We start from the raw sequence: 18,612 nt of genomic DNA on the forward strand, positions 1-18,612 counted from the left end.
GGGTGGGGGTTCCCTTGGGGCGTGGGGTGGCCTGGGCGAGGGGCCTGTGGTGGTTTGCAGGCTGGCCACGCCCCCCGGTGACCCAAGCAGAGGCCCTGGTATCTGGGATTTATTTATCTTCTACAATTGAAACTTTGTAGCCTGGAGCGGAGCCAAGCCTTCTGCTCGCTCCGTGGTGGCAGCCATTTCTGTTGGGATTTATTTATGTTCTATAATTGAAACTTTGTAGCCTTAAGCGGAGGCCTGGGCCGGCCAGGGTGTGCAGAAAGCTTGGCTTCCTCCATCACCTGGGAAACCCAAGCCTCCCTCCTGCTCTCTCTGTGTCTGCAGCCATCTTGGTTGGGTTAATTTGCATGCTCGCTCCTGATTGGCTGGTGGGTATAGCAGAGTGATGGTTAATTTGCATATTACTCTTTTATTAGATAGGCTTTTTAAAAATTGATTTCAGAGAGGAAGGGAAAGGGAGAGAGAGATAGAAATGTTAATGATGAGAGAATCATTGATCAGCTGCCTCCTATATGCCCCCTACTGGGGATTGAGCCTACAACACCAGCCGGGCACCTCTGACTCAGTTTAAAGCAATAAAATAACTCACCTCTCTGCCTACAAACTTCCCCTACCCTAGCACTGCAGCCTCAAAATCACTGGTGGAGTAGCCTTTCCAAAAATCACATAGAGTTGTATCACTCACTTTACTGATTAAAATCCCTTCAGTAACTTCATAACTTTCAGGATGAAATATACACTTTTTAGTCTAAGCCTACCAGAATTTTGTTGTTGTTAGTCCTCACTGGAGGATATATTTTCCATTGATTTTTAGAGAGAGTGAGAAGGTGGGAGGGAGGTGGGGAGAAAGAGAGGAAAACTGATGTGAGGGAAACACATCAATTGGTTGCTGCCCGCATGAGCCCCTATTAGGCCAGGGATCAACCTGAAACCAGGTACATGCCCTTGACCAGGAATCAAACCTGAGACCCTTTGGTGCGAGGGCTGATGCTTTAACCACTGAGCACACCAGCCAGGGCTAAGCCTACCAGACTCTTTTTGTAGTTCCTAAATTGCACAATGTTATCTCATGCCTCTGTGCTTCTGAAATACTGACCACTCTGCCCGAACAAGCCAATCCTCATGCTTCACTGTTAACAGTTTTTTCAACTCAGATTAAGCAGTACACCCTTTAGAATGATCTCTAGCATACTCCCCCGACTTGATTTAGATGACCCTTTTCCTAGTGCTCTCACAAGCACCCTAGTACCCCTCCATCACAGCACTTACCACTCTGTGCTATTAGCATTATTTAATTTTCTATCTCCACCCAAAGTGTGGCTCATGAATAGGAACTATGTCTCACTCAGTTTTGTATCCCCAGCACATAAGAGGCACTTAATAATTCTTGAATCACTAAATTATATCTCCTAGACCATCCTACCTTAAACTAATCTCAATCCTCTTCCTGAATTCTGTTTTCCATATCAATGTCACTCAGTTGGAAATAATACTGCACTACTCCACCATCTTGTATCATTTTCTAAAATAACAATTACTCATATTTTGTTCCCAGAGATAAACCTTGGGAGGAGGAATTATGTTACATTACTTTAGTCTCCATAAAAGGACTTACCCACAGACTATTTAGTACAATTTGTTCACAATGATGTAAGATTATATAGCCAAGAATAATGTAAAGGCTTACTGCTCTCATTGTATCACTGACTTCATTTATGGGTATGTGTATTCATTATTTGTGTGACCTTTGCCAAGTCACAATAGCTCAACTTCAGTTTCTCATTTGGAAAAATGGGGACAATAGCTATATCGCATGATTGTGAGTGCATTTTACGGACTATATACCCTTTCATCTCTGGAACACATGCCTCATATATGCCTAATAGAGCCTGCAACATGGTAGATCTTCAAATATTTGTTGAGCAAATATTTAAATCTATGTTTTTTGGGAGATCAACAGTTGAACAAAAAATAAACATATATTCTAATCATCAAATAAGTACTACCTGTATCAACTTTGCAGAGGAGTCTCTGGCCTGAAATTCTGCCACCAATCAGAGTTATGGGTGTAAGTAGCAAGTTCAGAACAGAACTCTTTGGAGTTATTGACCTGACTCTGAGAAGTCCAGGATTTAAATTATTTATCCTAAACCACAAAGTTATTTTAGATTTAATTGAAGTCAAGCCAACACCTGCATTTAAGAGGAAATACTTAAAAGAAAGTAAGAAAGAAGGAAATGTACAGTAGCTGGAACATTTGTGGTAGATTGTCTGTGGGTACAGTGGAAACAGTAAGGGCTTTGAAATAAAAAAATCCAAGGTTCAAATCTTCCTAGCTACGTGACTAGGCAAATTCCTAAAAATCTTAGCTTCTATCTCCTTGCCCTAAAACTATATATTAACAATTTTGCAAAGCTCTGAAGGGATTAAACAAGATCGAAAATTCACTATGCAATGCCTGGCACACAGCAGGAACTCAACAACTGGAAGTTTCATATCAAGGGACCTTAGATCCACCAGAATTAAGCTCTTAGAAGAAATCCTTCACATTTCAGGTAGTTCAGATCATAGAGTTACTTACAGAGATTCTGGGCCGTTTTTGAATCCAACACCTTTAACTCTTTCACTTTTTTCTTTTGCACAGATTTCTTTTCTTCTCCACCTTCCTGATCTTTCTTGGCTAGAAAGGGAAGATTAGAAAAGCAACATTAAGGACAAACCACATCAGTGCCTTAATGAACTAGTGTTCCATCCTGGAAAGGCCCCTCTCACCCTCTCTATTAACAATGGTCTCCTATTATATTCCTTCAAGGCAAACCTCCTCTTTAACCACCCACCCTTCATTACTGACTCCCCCTCCAACTATAAAAAAAATCTCATTTTCATTTTTAATAGTTATTAATAATGCTTTCCCACCCACATCTTATCTACTTGTAAGGAGCAGCAAACTTTCTGTAAAGGACCAATTTGGTAAATATTTTAGGTTTTGCAGACCATATGGTCTGTCTCAGCTCTGCCACTATAGCATGAAAGCACTCATAGACAATACATACAAAATATGGTTGTGTTCCAATAAAACTTTATTCACAAAAACAGGTGGTCAGCTCGAGGGGCTATAGTTTGACAACCCGTATACACAAAACTCAGAGCTTATTCTTTTATTATTATTTATTAATTATTGTATTATTTTTCATATGAACTGTAAACCTACAACTATAAACCCCTGTGTATGTGTATATGAGAGAAAGAGAGAAAACATTTCACCCAAAAACAGAATAAACATTTTTTCAAATGCTCACATATCCAAGAAAGACCATATCTGTGCCATAAAAATCAATAAAATAGATAAATATCTAGGAAGACTGACAAAGATAAAAAGAGAGAAGGCAGGAAGAAATGGAGTATCACTTCAGGTCCTGAAGCCAGGAAAAGGATAATAAGGGAATACTACAAACAACTTTGTACTCGTAAATTGGACAACTTACAAGAAGTGAACCAATTCCTCAAAAAACAAAAACTACCAAAAGTCAACCAAGATGAAATAGATAACTCAAACACTACTTGAAACCACTTAAAAAACTGAATTCATAATTTAAAAAGGTTCCTCAGAAGGAAATCTCCTGGCCAAGAAGATTCCACTAGAGAATTCTACCAAACATTTAAAGAAAATTAATGCCGCCGAAACCGGTTTGGCTCAGTGGATAGAGCGTCGGTCTGCGGACTGAAAGGTCCCAGGTTCGATTCCGGTCAAGGGCATGTACATTGGTTGCGGGCACATCCCCGGTGGGGGGTGTGCAGGAGGCAGCTGGTCGATGTTTCTCTCTCATCGATGTTTCTAGCTCTCTATCCCTCTTCCTTCCTCTCTGTGGAAAAATCAATAAAATATATTTATTTTTAAAAAATAAAGAAAATTAATGCCAATTTTACACAATCTCTCCCAGAAAACAGAAAAGGAGGGAACACTTCCCACTTCATTTTATGAATGCCATTGAATTATTAACTTTAAACAGTTAATTTTATGTTATGTGAATTTCACCTCAATAAAATAATTGGTAATTGTTTAAGATATTAAAAATCACTAATTAAATCAGTGAAATTTGAATATGGATTTATATTAGATGACAGTAATATATCAACAATAAATTTTCTAAATGTGCTAACTGAACTGTGGTAATGGAAAAGAATGTCCTTGTATTTGAGAAAGGCATACTGAAGAATTTAAGGATAAAGGGCCATGATGCCAGTACTTATCTCAAACAGTTCAGTTAAAAATAAATAAATAAAAGAATACAGTAAGTAAATATAGTCAATAATATTGTAATAAGTATGTATGATGCCAGGTGGGTATTGGGAATATCCAGGGGTACACTTAGTCAAATATGATTACTCACTATGCAATACAACTGAAACTAATACAATATGATCCTGAATGTAAACTGTAATTAAAAAATACCATTTAAATTTTAAAAATAAAAAGGAAATGTTCATAGCAGCATTATTCATAATGGCCAAAAAGTGTAAACAACCCAGTGTCCATCAACTGATGAACAGACAAATAAAACGTGGTATATCTATACAATGGGATATTATTCAGCCATAAGAAGAAAAATGGGAGTGCTGAAACATGTGACAACAACATGGATGAACAATGCAAATATGATTAGTGAAGATGCCAGATACAAAAGAGCACACAATGTATGATTACTTTGATAGAAAATGTCCAGGATCGGCAAATCCATAGAGACAGAAAGTAGATCAGTGGTTGCCAAATAGGGAAAGTGAAAATGGGAGTGACTGCTTAATGGATTCAGGGTTTCTTTTGTGTTTTATGAAAATGTTCTAGAATTGTAGAGTGGCAGTGGTTGCACCACTTTGTACTGTATAAAAACTCTGGAGTTGTACACTTTTTTTCTTTATTTGGCTTTTGTTAAGACTCACCGGAGGATATTATTTTCCATTGAATTTTAGAGAGAGTACAAAGGAGTGGGAGACAGAGAGAGAAAAACATCGATGTGAGAGAGACACATTGATTGGCTGCCTTCCGCACTCCCTCTCCCCCACTGGGGCTGAGGATTGAGCCTGCAACTGAGGTATGTGCCCTTGACCAGAATCAAACCCATGACCTTTCAGTCTGTGGGCCAATGCTCTAACCACTGCGCAACTGGTTAGGGCTGGAATCATACACTTTTTAAAAAATATATATATTTTATTGATTTTTTTACAGAGAGGAAAGGAGAGGGATAGAGAGCTAGAAACATCAATCAGCTGCCTCCTGCACACCCACTACTGGGGATGTCCCGCAACCGAGGTACATGCGCCCTTGACCGGAATCGAACTTGGGACTCTTCAGTTTGCAGGCCAATGCGCTATCCATTGAGCCAAACTGGTCAGGTCATACACTTTTAAGGGTGAATTTTATAATATGTGAATTATATCTCAAATAAATAAATGCGCGCACATACACACACACACACACGCGTACACACACACACGCACACACACACACACAATGGATCAGAGATCAAAATGGAAAAAGTAAAACTATTAACTTAAAAGAATTTGGAAAAATTTTTTTGCAGCATTGGGGTAGGCAAAGATTTCTTAAGAAACAAAAAAGTGCAAACCATGTGGTAGGAAGAATCCTAAGTTGGCCCCCAAGTTTCCCTCCTCCTAGTGCACATACCCGGTATATAGCCCTTCTCCTTGAGTGTGAGTGGGCCTGACCTACTCTGGTTAGCCCTTTTAAACAAGGGTTTAGAGATCAGAGATAAGAGAAGTCAGAAAGAGTCAAAGCTCCAGCAGACACTGCCCTGCTGTTCTTGGAGAAGCAAAATGCCATGCTGTGGAGAAGGCCATATGGCAGGGCATAGTGGGAAGCCTCTAAGAGCTGGGAACAGCCCCTACCTGATGACCAACAAGAAAACAGGAATCTATGTCCTACAATCATAAGGAACTGGATTCAACCAACACGTGAGCTTGGAAGAGGACACTGAGCTCCTAAAAGCAATGTGGCCCAGCCAGAACCTTGATTTCAGTTTGGTGTGACCTTCAGCAAAGGATTCAGCTAACTTGGATTCCAGACCCATGGAAACTGTGAGATAATAAATTTTTTGTTTTAAACCACTCCTTGTGATAATTTGTTACACAGCAATCCTATATAATAAAAGGCTAACATGCAAATAGACTGAAGGGAGGAAGGACCGGTCGCTATGATGCGCACTGACCACCAGGGGGCAGACGCTCAATGCAGGACCTGCCCCTTGGTGGTCAGTGCGCTCCCACAGGGGAGCGCTGCTCAGCCAGAAGCCAGGCTCATGGCTGGAGAGCACAATGGTGGTGGCGGAAGCCTCTCCCACCTCCAAGGCAGCGTTAAAAATGTCTGACACAGGGAGCGGGCCTAAGCTGTCAGTCAGATATCCCCTGAGGGCTCTCGGACTGTGAGAGGGCACAGTCCGGGCTGAAGGACCCCCTGAGTGCATGAATTTCGTGCACCGGGCCTCTAGTAGAAAATAATGAAAAACATTAAAAAATTTGACAAACTGAATTTCATCACAATTAAAAACTTTTCTTTGAAAGACACTATTAAGAAATTAACAAACAAGCCATAGACTGGGGAAAAATGCTTGCAAAACATGTTTGGTAAAGGACTAGTACCCAAAACATATAAACAATTTTCATGACCCAACCATAAGAAAATAAATCCCATTTTTAACAACAGGCAAAAAATCTGGGTAAACACTTCACCAAAGAAGACATAGATGGTAAGTAAGCACATGGAAGGATGCTCAACATCATTGGCTTTAGAACTATGTATTAGGAATTAAAACTAAGCCCTAACCCATTAGAATCACTAAAATTAAAAAGCAAAACTAATGATACTAAGTGCTGGATGCAAAATACCTGCAACTCTCACACACTGCTAATAGAAATGGGGGAAAAACCCCACACAAAACAGTACATAAAAAAAAACAAAAAATAGTACAGCTACTTTGGAAAGCAGTTTGCCAGTTTCTTATACAATCAAATATACATTTATTGTAGCATATGACCCAACAATCCCATTCCTACATATTTCCCCATGAAAACTGAAAACAATTATGTCCATACAAAATCTCATATGCAAATGTTTCTATTGGCTTTATTCATAATTGCCAAAAACTAGATCCAACCCAAATGTCCATCAACTAGTAAATGGATATAATACTCAACAATAAAAAGGAATGAACATGCATACCACATCATGGACAAATCTCAAATACATTAAGATAGGTGAAAGAATACACCCTTAAAAGGCTACTTAGTGTATGACTCCATTTATATGACATTCTGGAAAAGACAAAATTCTAGGGACAGAAAACAGATTAGTGGTTTCCAGGACTGGTGGTCAGGAGAGAGAATGAACAAATGGGCAGGAGAGAACTTTTTAGAGTGATCAAAATGTTCTCTATCATGCTTGTGATAGTTATATGGCTGTATACATGTCAAAAAATCATGTAACTGCACACATAAAAAGGGTAAATTTTACTATATGCAAATTATACTTTAATAAACCTGACTAAACATATTGTATCTTCGAGTCAATAAAATACAGTAAATAGGTCTACAATAATTATGAGAGTGATATTGATAGAACATGTGAAGTTCTTAATAATTAATAAAAAAGTAGTGAGATTCCATAAATAAACACAAAACATTTAGTACATGCTAAAGTAGAAATTTAGATCAATGAAAAAAGGATGGTCTAATCCAGGGTTGGTAAAGACCAGAAAGTAAATATTTTAGGTTTTGTGGGCTATACTGTTTAAGGTGGAACTATTCAACTCTGCTGGTGTAGTATGAAAGAAGTCATAGACAATATGTAATCAAATGGGCATGGCTGTGTTCCAATAAAACTTTATTAACAAAAATGGGGTGGCCATAGTTTGCTGACTCTGGGTCTAACCAATAGTATTGGAAAAACTGACTCGCCATTTTGAAGAAAAATAATTAGATATTAACTTTATGCTATTCATAAAAATAAATTCCAGATAAATAGAAGTACAATTCTGAAAAAATGAAAAATTCCCTAAGGATAAACACAAAATCAAGATGGTACAAAGTAAAAGACAGACTGATTTGATTACATGACTTCTTAATTGTTCAATGCTGTGAAAATCATCATAGAAAATATGAAAAAAAACAGAAATCTTTTGGAGGTAATGGATATGTTTATTACCTTCATTGTGGTGATATCACAGATGTATGCATTTGTCCAAACTCATCAAAATGCATATATTAAATACCAGTATATGCACATTTTTGTGAAATATCTATACTAATAAAAGGGTAATATGATAATTAGACTGGATAGACTGGATGTCTTCTGAACGCACTTCCTGACAAAGCGGGGGTGTGGCCAGCCTGCAAACTGCCCATGGCCCCTCACCTAGCCCGGCCCCGCCCCGCAGCAGGGACCCCCACCCTGATCTGGGGCCCCCACCAGGGCAGGCCAGCCAGCTCCCACCCGTGCACCAGGCCTCTATCCTATTAATAAAAGGGTAATATGCAAATTGACCCTAACGGCAGAATGACCGGTGGACCAGTCACTATGAGGCGCACTGACCACCTCCTGGTCCCTTTCCCCGGCCAGCAGGCTCTGATCGCCTGATGGCCACCCGGGCGGGGTGGGGCCAGCGAGCGGGCGGGAACAGCCAACTTCTTGATCCCTCACCCCACTCCAGCCCCCACCATCAGGCACTGATCACCTGATGGTGAACGGGGAACTGGGGTGGGTGGCGGTGGGGGGCGGGGTTGGCTGTGGGCAGCTGGGGAAGATGGTGCGCTGGGCCTCTAGTACTTCAATAAAGCTGGAGAAGAGGTGGAAATATTGACTATGAAATGTCAGGGAGCATGAGAGGAGTCACAGGCTTTCAGTCTAAAAGGGAAACTTTAGAGAGGCAGAGAGATATGCTGAGAGTAAAATATTAAAAATAACAAAAACAAACCACATACACACACACACATATACACACAAAATGGAGTGCTGTGATATTCACTGCCAGAAACTTGGAAGCAAAATAAAATGCCAAAAAAAAGTAGACAGAAGCAATAAAGAGAAAATAGCTGTGAACTTTCCAAAAGTGAAGAAACACTTCAACATACAGAATCTAGATACTCAGAGAATCCCAAGGATAAATACAAAGAAAACTACACCATGGCACATCATCACAGTAAAACTGTTTTAATCAGAGAAAAAAAATTCTCTAAATAGCAGTGGATACAATATATTACCTTCAAATGAACAACAATAACACTGACAGTGGAGTGTTTTTGTGTGTTTTTTTTTAAAGAGAAAAACACACCCAGTGGTTAGAGCATCAGCCTCCAGACTGAAGGGTCCTGGGTTCAATTCCAGTCAAGGGCACATGCTCAGGTTTCAGGCTCAATCCCCAGTAGGGGCGTGCAGGAGGCAGCCGATCAATAGTTCTTTCTCATCATTGATGTTTCTATCTCTCCCTATCCCTCTCCGTTCCTCTCTATTTTTTTAAAAAGAGGAAAACAAAAAATACCCTTCAAAAATATAGGTTAAATAACGATATATCTAGACAAAAACAGAGAATTCATTATCAATACACTTTAACTAAAATAAATACTAAAAAGAGTATTTAATTCAGGCAGCGGAAAAAAAATTACACAGAAATGCAAATAGGAAGGAAAAACACTGTGTTTTTAAGTGAATATGGATATTACAAAATGATAGTAAAATGTTTGTGGGGTTTAAAACATGTAGAATTAAAATGTATGATGTCAGTAACTCAAAAGAGAATACGTAGTGCATAGAGTTAAAATGTTTTAAAGTTCTAGCATTGCCTAGAAGGTTGTAAGTTATCGTTTGTATTAGACTGCAGTAAGTCAAGCATACATGTTGTAATTTCTAAGGTACCCCCAAAAAGGACAGTAAAAAATGTATGACTAGGGAAAATGTGAAATAATAAAATTTTAAAAGAATCCAAAAGAAAGCAAGAACAGAAATAGGATGTAAGTTAAAAAAAAAAATCAAACAGAAAACAAATAGCAACATGGTATACATCAACTCAAATGGATTAAATATTTTGCAGTGAAAAGACTAAGATTACCAGACTGAATTCAAAACATACACACTAAATATGTTCTACTTGCAAAAGACACACCTTAAATAATGCCACAGAAATGTAAAAGGTAAGATAGTAGAAAAAAATTTGCTAACCAAAAGAAACCTGATGTAGCTATACTAATAATCAGATAAAGATTTCATCTCTAATAATGCTAGTGCTTTGAACAGACACAACTCATAATGATAAAGGGTCAATCCACAAGATATAATAATTCTAAGTCTAAATATATCCTAATTTTGATAATTATACTGTGGTTATGGACCTGTTATTGTGAAATGCACACCAAAGGATAAAGAGTTATTTATCAGTTTGTAACATACCAAAATGTCAAAAATCTTCCCTCTGAGATGAAGAGCAAGAAAAAAATATTCAATATCACCACTTCATTAAACAGCATTGGTTGGAGGTCTGAGCCAGTGCAATAAGGCAAGGAAAAGAAACACAAATTCTAAGAATCAGAAAGGAAGAAATAACACTTATTTGAAGATGATGATTGTCAGTATAAAAACAATCTAAACAAATCTATGGATAAATTATGAGCAAATAAAAAGAAGTAAAAAATAATCATGTAAAATATGAAATATCTAGAAATAAATTTAACAAAAGTTGTGCAAGACCCCTCACTATGGAGGAATATAGCTTTATTGAAAAACATTAAAATGGTAAGTAAATATAGATGGATAATTCATAGATTAAAAGACTTGATAATGTTAAAAGGTCAATTCTTTCCAGATTGCTTCATATAGTCTAGAATAAAAATCTCAACAGGTTCCTGTTTTTGTTTCCTTCAGGTTGTTTTTGGGTTTTTTTAAGTTGACAAGCTGATTCAAAAATTTGTATGGAAATACAAAGGGCCAAGAAGAGCTAGGACATTCATGAGAAAGCAGCAAAAAAATGGGAGATATCAACATATATTATAAAATCATAATAATCAAGATCATGTGATATCAGCACTGGGATAGACAAGATGACCAAAAGAAGAGAGTACAATCCAGAAAATAGACCCATGCATAAAGGCTCTTGATATAGCAGACTGAGCATGTCAAATGACTGGGAAAAGAACATACTTCCCAATAAATGAAATTGGAACTAAGTATCCATATGAGAAGAAAAAAAGAAAAAAAAGAAATTGCATCCAAAAGCAAAGAAATCAATTAAAAACCTTACTGTGAAAGGCAAAACTATAGGATTAATTATCTTAGTGACTAAAAGACTTCTTAAACAAGACACAATATGTATTAATCTTAAAGGAAAAGATCGATAAATCTAAGCACTTTTTCATAAAAAACTTCTGTTCATCAAGACACTGTAAAAAAAAAAAAAGGTGAAAAGACAAGCTACAGAGTCAGAGAAGATGTTTGTGATACACTTAAGTGACAAACAATATCTAGAATATAGAAAGAATTCCTTTTGTTTGGAATATCACCATTTGCAACCCTAATGAACTAATAGATCTATGCACTGAAAATCAATAGCTGCTAACATCACAGAAGGGACAACCAGTCATTATGTGCCCTCTGAAGAGAAACCTAATTCCTATTATGAAGTCTTGGCAAAAAAACAAATAGAGCCTGATTCTGACTGAACCTCTAGATTCAATTACCAATTTACAGTAAATAAAGGACACAGAAACTACACTGCGGGAATACAATTACAAAATCCATATTATGGGAAACTCCACGGGACAAGTGATATAGTTTTTACAACAAATGAATTTTAAGAAAAAGAAGAAGGACCTATAGATTAAGAGAGACAAAAATGAAATTTTAAAATACAAGCAAAACTAAATTAGTGTTCAGTAATATAAACTTGGGTGATAAAAAATAAAGAAGTGATTGCCAATCAGGACAGTGATTTCTCTTAGAGGGGAAAAAGCATGGGGGAGGGGTTCCCCTAGGTTTTCTATCTCCTGACATGTGGCGTTTACAAGAGTATTCACCTTGTAATAATTCAAAGTTGCATATCTGGCTCTATGTAGCTTTCTGTATTATTATTATTATATTTAACAATAAAAAGTTTAAACATTAAAAGAATACCTAGCCCAATGGGTGTGGCTCAGTGCTTGGGTCAACCCATGCACCAAGAGGTCACACCCCTGGGTTGTGGGCTCCATCCCAAGTAGGGGGGCATGCAGGAGGTGGCCAATCAATATTTCTCTCTCACTGATGTTTCTATCTCTCTCTCCAAAATTCAATAAAAAAATATTTTTAAAAAAGAAGATGACCTAAAAATTAGGTAATGATAATTTGGAGGCGAAAAAGGAAGGGTAGTAAGAGAAGTATCATCCTCACTTTTCTAGCAGGGAGGCAATCGATAAAAAAATCTTCCATTTATAAGTCAAGAAAAATAGGCAAAAGTATATTATTTTTTAAAGTATTACTATACAACAGAGAATGACTGTCACTGAGACTGATAAAAACTTTTTTTTTTTTAAAGGGGTTAGCATTCTAGGTAAGAGATGAGGGAATGACAAGGTTAGAGCAAGGCTGAAGACAGACAGAAATAGATGGATTTGAGAATTATCTCATAAAAAGAATCAAACAGGCTTGGTGTAGACAAATATCAATTCTAGTTTAGTAGATTTGTTTCAAAGTGGTATGAGTCAACAATACTGAAGGAACTAATGCATTGTAAGAGCAAGCAAACAAGTAAATATGTTGTGCATAACAGGAGCCAGGTAAAAGCAAACCATGGTGTTAAGTCAGGATAGTGGTTACTCTAGGTCAGGGGCGGGAGGATTATGTCATCAGTTGTAACTGGAAGTGGACACAAGGAGTTTCCAGTTCTTAGTAATGTTCTGTTTCTTGATCTGGGTGTTGATTGCATGGATATAAATTTCATTTTTAATTTTGTGAAAATTCATTGACTCGTACACTTATGATTTGTACACTTCAACTTGAAATAAGGAAGAAAAATACACACATGATTTTGATTATAATATAAATACTACATATACAGTATAAGTAGACTACAAGGGAACATGGACAAATCGATTTGTTAAAGGTAGTGAGACAGTGTAATTATGTGTACTTTTTTTTTAAGTTGTCACCCACCAGGGAACTGAGAACGAGAAAACAGGCATGGGTCTGGATACCACCTATAACAGTTTCATATCCTTAGACAGCTGGCTGTGCTTATGCTTTCACACTGGGTTGGGGGAGGGAGGGACCCCAAGGACAACCAGCAATAGAGTCAAATGTAGAACCCATAGGATACTCCCATTAGCAGCTGACTCAGCCCTGTTAGAGGAATGGTGCATTAATTCAGCGTACAATTTTATAGCATTTAACATATAACCTATCAATGCTTGGGTTTCAGCCCATTTTGCCAGAGCAAGGATGCAGAAGTAGGTACAGACAGCTTCTTAGCACAGAGGAAAGGAGGAAAATCTTATTTGCATATGTCTGTGACTCTCTGCTGAAAATACAGAAAAGAGACCCTTATCACTCAGTTGACTCTTTGGTAAAAAGGTGAGTTAATGCCAGGGTTTCTAGCACGTTTCTAGTTGCTGCAATCCTGACCTCTTCAGCAGATTCAAAGCACTTCGCTAATGGGAACTACGGCTTCCAAACTGGCACACAGCCAATCTAGTCTCCAAGGACCAGACTTCACAAGTGCCCTGCCAGCCTTGCCAAGAGGTCAGACCCTGCCACTTCCCTTCTGTAACCTGTGCCCTCCCCAGGAGCAAGGGAACAGACTGCCTGTTGGGACTGCTAAAAGTCAGAGTCACTGACCCATTTCGGGAAGGGGAGAATTGAGCATCAAGCAAGAGCTTTCATCTCATCGTGTGTATATAAGTCAAACTCAGGGGTAATCTCCAAAAAGGTCATGGGGAAGAGTTGGGATGTTATAATGCTGAAGCCATGGAAGAATTTTCAAACATACCCACCCCCAAAATTGTATTTTTTTCTTTTTATAGAACAGTCTATGAAGTGCTGCTAACTCATTAGGTCTGATCAGGGAGACAGTGGTGGGAAGACCAAGCTGAGGATCTGGAGTCACCCTAAGGATGCAGATATTACACAGCATGTAAATCCAGTGTCCCAAAGCTTAACAAGTCTTTAATTCCTAGGAAAGACCATGGTCCACTTCAACCATGTTCTCTATTAACAGAAGTCTGAAAACTTTTCTAAAGACTTTGGGCAACAGGCCACCATGTCAGGAGAAATAAGCCACTTTCGCCCTAGCTGGTTTGGCTCAGTGGATAGAGCATAGGCCTGCAGACCAAAGGGTCCCGGGTTCGATTCCAGTCAAGGGCACGTACCTCGGCTGCAGGCTCCTCCCCAGTCCAAGCCCTGGTTGGAAATCATGCAGGAGGCAACCAATCGATGTGTTTCTCTCATATTGATATTTCTCTCTGTTTTTCCCTCTCTCTAAAAACCAATGGAAAAATATACTCGGGTGAGGATTTAAATAAAATAAAAAAAAAGAGCCACTGTTCCAGTAAGAGTCTCCAGCCCTTCCTCCCCCTGAAGGCTGCAGAGCATTGCCCTTCACTTCCTCTGCCATCACCTCGGGGAAAACCCTAAAGATGGGAGGCTCTGCTCTATGAAGAAGAGAAGTCTGGCTCTGTATCTTCTGTGTCCTAACCTGAGAGATCCTCCCTATTTCCTTAAGAAATTAAGTCTATAAATAAATTGCAAGATTAAAAAATGAGAAAGACAGCACAAAGTGGAGAGGGAAATAAAGACACATCAACCAAGTGCAATATATAAATTTTGTTTGGCTCTGATTCAAATGAACAAATGATTTTAAAAAATTAGTACTATACGATAACGAGAAATTTAAACATTTTAATATCTAATGATATTTTTTAAAGCCCTTATTTTTTTATACACATTCTGAACTACTTAAGAATTAAATGACATGACTAACTATGACATACTTTAAAATAACTGGGATGGCAAGGAGGGGGGCTGATGCAGGTAGATAAATAAGACTAGCCATGAATTAATTTCTAAACTGGGTGATGGGAACACAGATATTCATACTATGCCCTTTATATGTATACTAGAGGCCCAGTGCACGAATTCATGCATGGGTGGGGTCCCTCAGCCTGGCCAGCAATTTGTCTTGCCCATTCCCAGGGGGAGGGACTGTGGGAGGTTAGCCGGCCAAGGGAGGTTGGCTGTGGGAGCGCACTGACCACCAGGGTGGAGCTCCTGCATTGGGCGTTTGCCCCCTGGTGGTCAGTGCACATCATATTGACCAGTCATTCTGTCGACTGATCGTAACAGTCACTTAGGTTTTTATATATATAGATATTGTATATGTGTTTGTTTTTAATCCTCACCCCAGGGTATATTTTTCCATTGCTTTTTTTAGAGAGAGGGGAAGTGGGGGAGAGCAAGGGGAGAGAGAAACATCAATTGGTTGCCTGCTGTATGTGCTCCAACAGGGGCTGGGGGATGAACCTGCAACCGAGGTACATGCCCTTTGCTGGGAATCAAACCAACAACCCTTTGGTTCGAGGGTCGATGCTCTAAATGCTGAGCCAAACCGGCCAGGGCTGTTTGTTTTTTTTAATTTTCAAAATAAAAACTTTTGTAAATGATTGTTTTCCTAGAGTCATCAAGGCATCTAACTCTTCTCAGACAGGCCTAAGTGAAAAGGCCTTTTCTTGGGCTGGAGAGAGGGGGTGGGTGGAGGTGAAAGAGGGTACAGGGGGATAAATTGTGATGGAAATAAATTGTGATGGAAACAGTAATAAAATAAAATAAAAATTTAAAAGGCCTTTTCTTCTTAGCTGATCCTATAATTGAGAATACCATCCTAAACATCTATGTAATAAAAACCACCTAAACCTGGGTTTAGATTCTCAGTGAGACGGGGTGCTCTGCCTGCTGTCAGAAACTAGCTCCCTGTCACTGTTAGGTGTTCAGCAGCCAGTCGCCACTTGCTCTTTGCTCAGCTGGCAGGGACTTGCTGCATCTATTGCTCAGGATGCAGGCAGCCTGCAGCAAGGGAAGTCCCTGGTGATCCAGTGCTGAGTAAAGGAGTGTGTGGAGTGCCTCCCTCCCAGTCTCACCCCCTCCCTTGCCGCACTCTTTTTTTCCTGCGTCACTAACACAAAATGGAGTTAGCTGGAAACAAAAACAATTTGTCTAAAATGGCTGCGTGCAGCAGGGAGTGCCGGGCAATAAAGCGAAGGGAAAGGGCACCCCCTGCTGTCCAACAGAGGGACCCCATTTTGCTTTCTTCATCATTTTTTAATATGTCAAAACAATCAATCTTACAGAGCCCAAGCTAATTTATGGGATCATGAATCTTGATCCCATGTTGAATTCTAAAATCAAAGAATAGAAATTGAGGCACAAGAAGGAAAAATAATCTTCAGGCTCTAAAGACTAAGAATAGTCAAGGCATAGTCAGCAGCCCGAATCCGTTATTGCTTGGTTATAATTGGTAACAGAGTTAGTTTCTAAGGGCCCACAGGACGGAAGGGAGGTCCTGCTTTGCACAGTATTCCCCAACTTCCATAATGAGCTAAGGGCCTCCGGAGTCCTGCAGTTATAGCCATCACTTCCCCAGGAATTCCTGTAGCAGGCTTCTCTCAATGAAGACCACAAACAGGAAATGGAGGCAGGGGGAGTAGTCTGACAGCCTGAAAACTAAGTGCTTAAGAATTGCAGGTGGGAGTAAGTAGGAAAAAGGACTTTGGTATCTAACGCCAGTTACATCTGCGGAGCTGAAAGATTCAGGCTGAGCTACAAAGCACTGCACCTAACCTTAATTCTCACTCACTTACTCAGGACCACACTACTTGCTCTGCCCAAGACAAAGCCTGAGGCATTTGTCCCTATTCATTAGGGAATATAATCATATGCTACACCTCCCTTGAGTAAGCCAAGTACCTTATGACTAAAAGAGAACACATGAGAAAGGTGGAAAAGCACAAACATGCTGTGGGTACAAGTCACTAACTGTTTCTGCTACTTAAAAAAAGCAGCAGAATATCCAGAAAGGGAGATAACTGCAGCACATATAACACATGTGAGCACAGAATCAAAATAGGAAGTTTAAAAAAAAAAGTGGACAATGGTACCACTGTAGTTCTTGCTGAAGAAAGGGTCTTTGTGGAAGAGTCCTAGATCTCCCCCCGGTATATCTAAAAGAGTAGAACACTTAGTAAGATCCCTAGGAAATAACAACAAACTTTCTGTGAGGGAAACATAGCGCTGGAATCACGAAATCCACCCAGCATACAATAAGCCATGTCTGTTAAGCTCTACCCGAGTTCTCTGATTCAGGAAAGAGGACAGAACACGAGAGTGCTATCATGTGCTAATGTAAGAAGCTGCCCAGGTGGAGGATTTCTACTTTATATTCCTCATAGCTGTAATGTACAAGAGAGAAAAATTCAGCACCTCACAGCCATTTATAGGTACACCCCATAGGAGGGAAAAGCAGGGAGAGAGCATACCAAATGAACAGCTGTTATCCCTGCCCAAAGGTAACCAGATTCCCACTATTGGCCTCTTGGCCAAAACAGATAGCCATCTGCTAAATTGCACAGAACTACATCATTGGCTGTGCATGCTGTAAGGAGGGATGGAGCAAATTGGCAGAAATGGATAAACCTGAAGGACAGGAACAAAGCCAGACAGAATTCCAAAGCAACGAGAACCAGGAAGAGGGGGACATGATGGGATTCTGAAAGGGTGGGGGCAAAGCAGTATTAGAAATCCAGGCACTTCTCAAAGCATGGCTCATTCAGACAATACAGTCACTGAATTTCTCACACACTTTCCCAGCACACCCAGGAAGGTGACTCAATGAGGGAGTGCTAAGAGATCAGCTTTAGAGATCTGGGTGGGTAGGGACTGAAGGACAGTCAGTGCCCCGAGCAAGTCAGCAAAAGGGTAGGACAGACAGGTTTATGCAAGGAACAGTAGGCTAGAGGGCAGGGGAAAAAAGGCATCAAATTAAGGAACCAGGAATAAAGCCTTTCCTTTCTTAAAAAATGGATCAGGATCTAAATAAGGTCCAAACACTGCAACTGACTGACATGTTTAAAAAATTCTATTTTAATCTCTATGTTCCCCTTGATCTCATTTTTTACCTTGACATCTACTTTTTGAAGAAATCAGGACACTGCCTTCTGGTGAAAAGCAAAGCGTACTGGAGCAGTGCCATGCCAGTCCCCAAACGCAGGCACCTCAGGTTTCTCTAAACATGCCTGCCTTCTTACCACTCCCTTTCACTAAATGCTGAATTCTGAGTCCAACAGATCTGGGGTCCAATTCTGGCTTCATATTTATTTGCTATGAGATCTTAATAAGCAAAGGACATCAATTCTGTAGCTGGTATGTCTCAGTTATAAAATGAAGGTAATACCTATTAGAAGCATTGTTTTAATAATTTGAAATAATAGGTGATAAGTTCTTATCACAGTCTCTGACATTAAATAGGTATTTTTGAATAAGAAAGAATGAGAAGGCAAAATACCTTCATCTTTTTTAGATGCTTGAAG

At 39.3% G+C, this 18,612-nt stretch overlaps 1 protein-coding gene across 2 annotated transcripts in view; it reads right to left on the minus strand.

Moving 5' to 3' along the window:
* Window positions 1–18,612, minus strand: part of DIAPH1 (diaphanous related formin 1) — an 87,934-nt gene that overhangs the window by 18,049 nt on the left and 51,273 nt on the right. For both annotated transcript variants that reach the window (XM_054717977.1, XM_054717978.1), the window contains one exon: window positions 2,588–2,686. In XM_054717977.1, coding sequence (XP_054573952.1) covers window positions 2,588–2,686 — 99 coding nt within the window. The remainder of the gene's footprint in view (window positions 1–2,587; window positions 2,687–18,612) is intronic.

The sequence above is a fragment of the Eptesicus fuscus genome, chromosome 6 (assembly GCF_027574615.1).
Source record: "Eptesicus fuscus isolate TK198812 chromosome 6, DD_ASM_mEF_20220401, whole genome shotgun sequence".
Classification (NCBI taxonomy): Eukaryota; Metazoa; Chordata; class Mammalia; order Chiroptera; family Vespertilionidae; genus Eptesicus; species Eptesicus fuscus.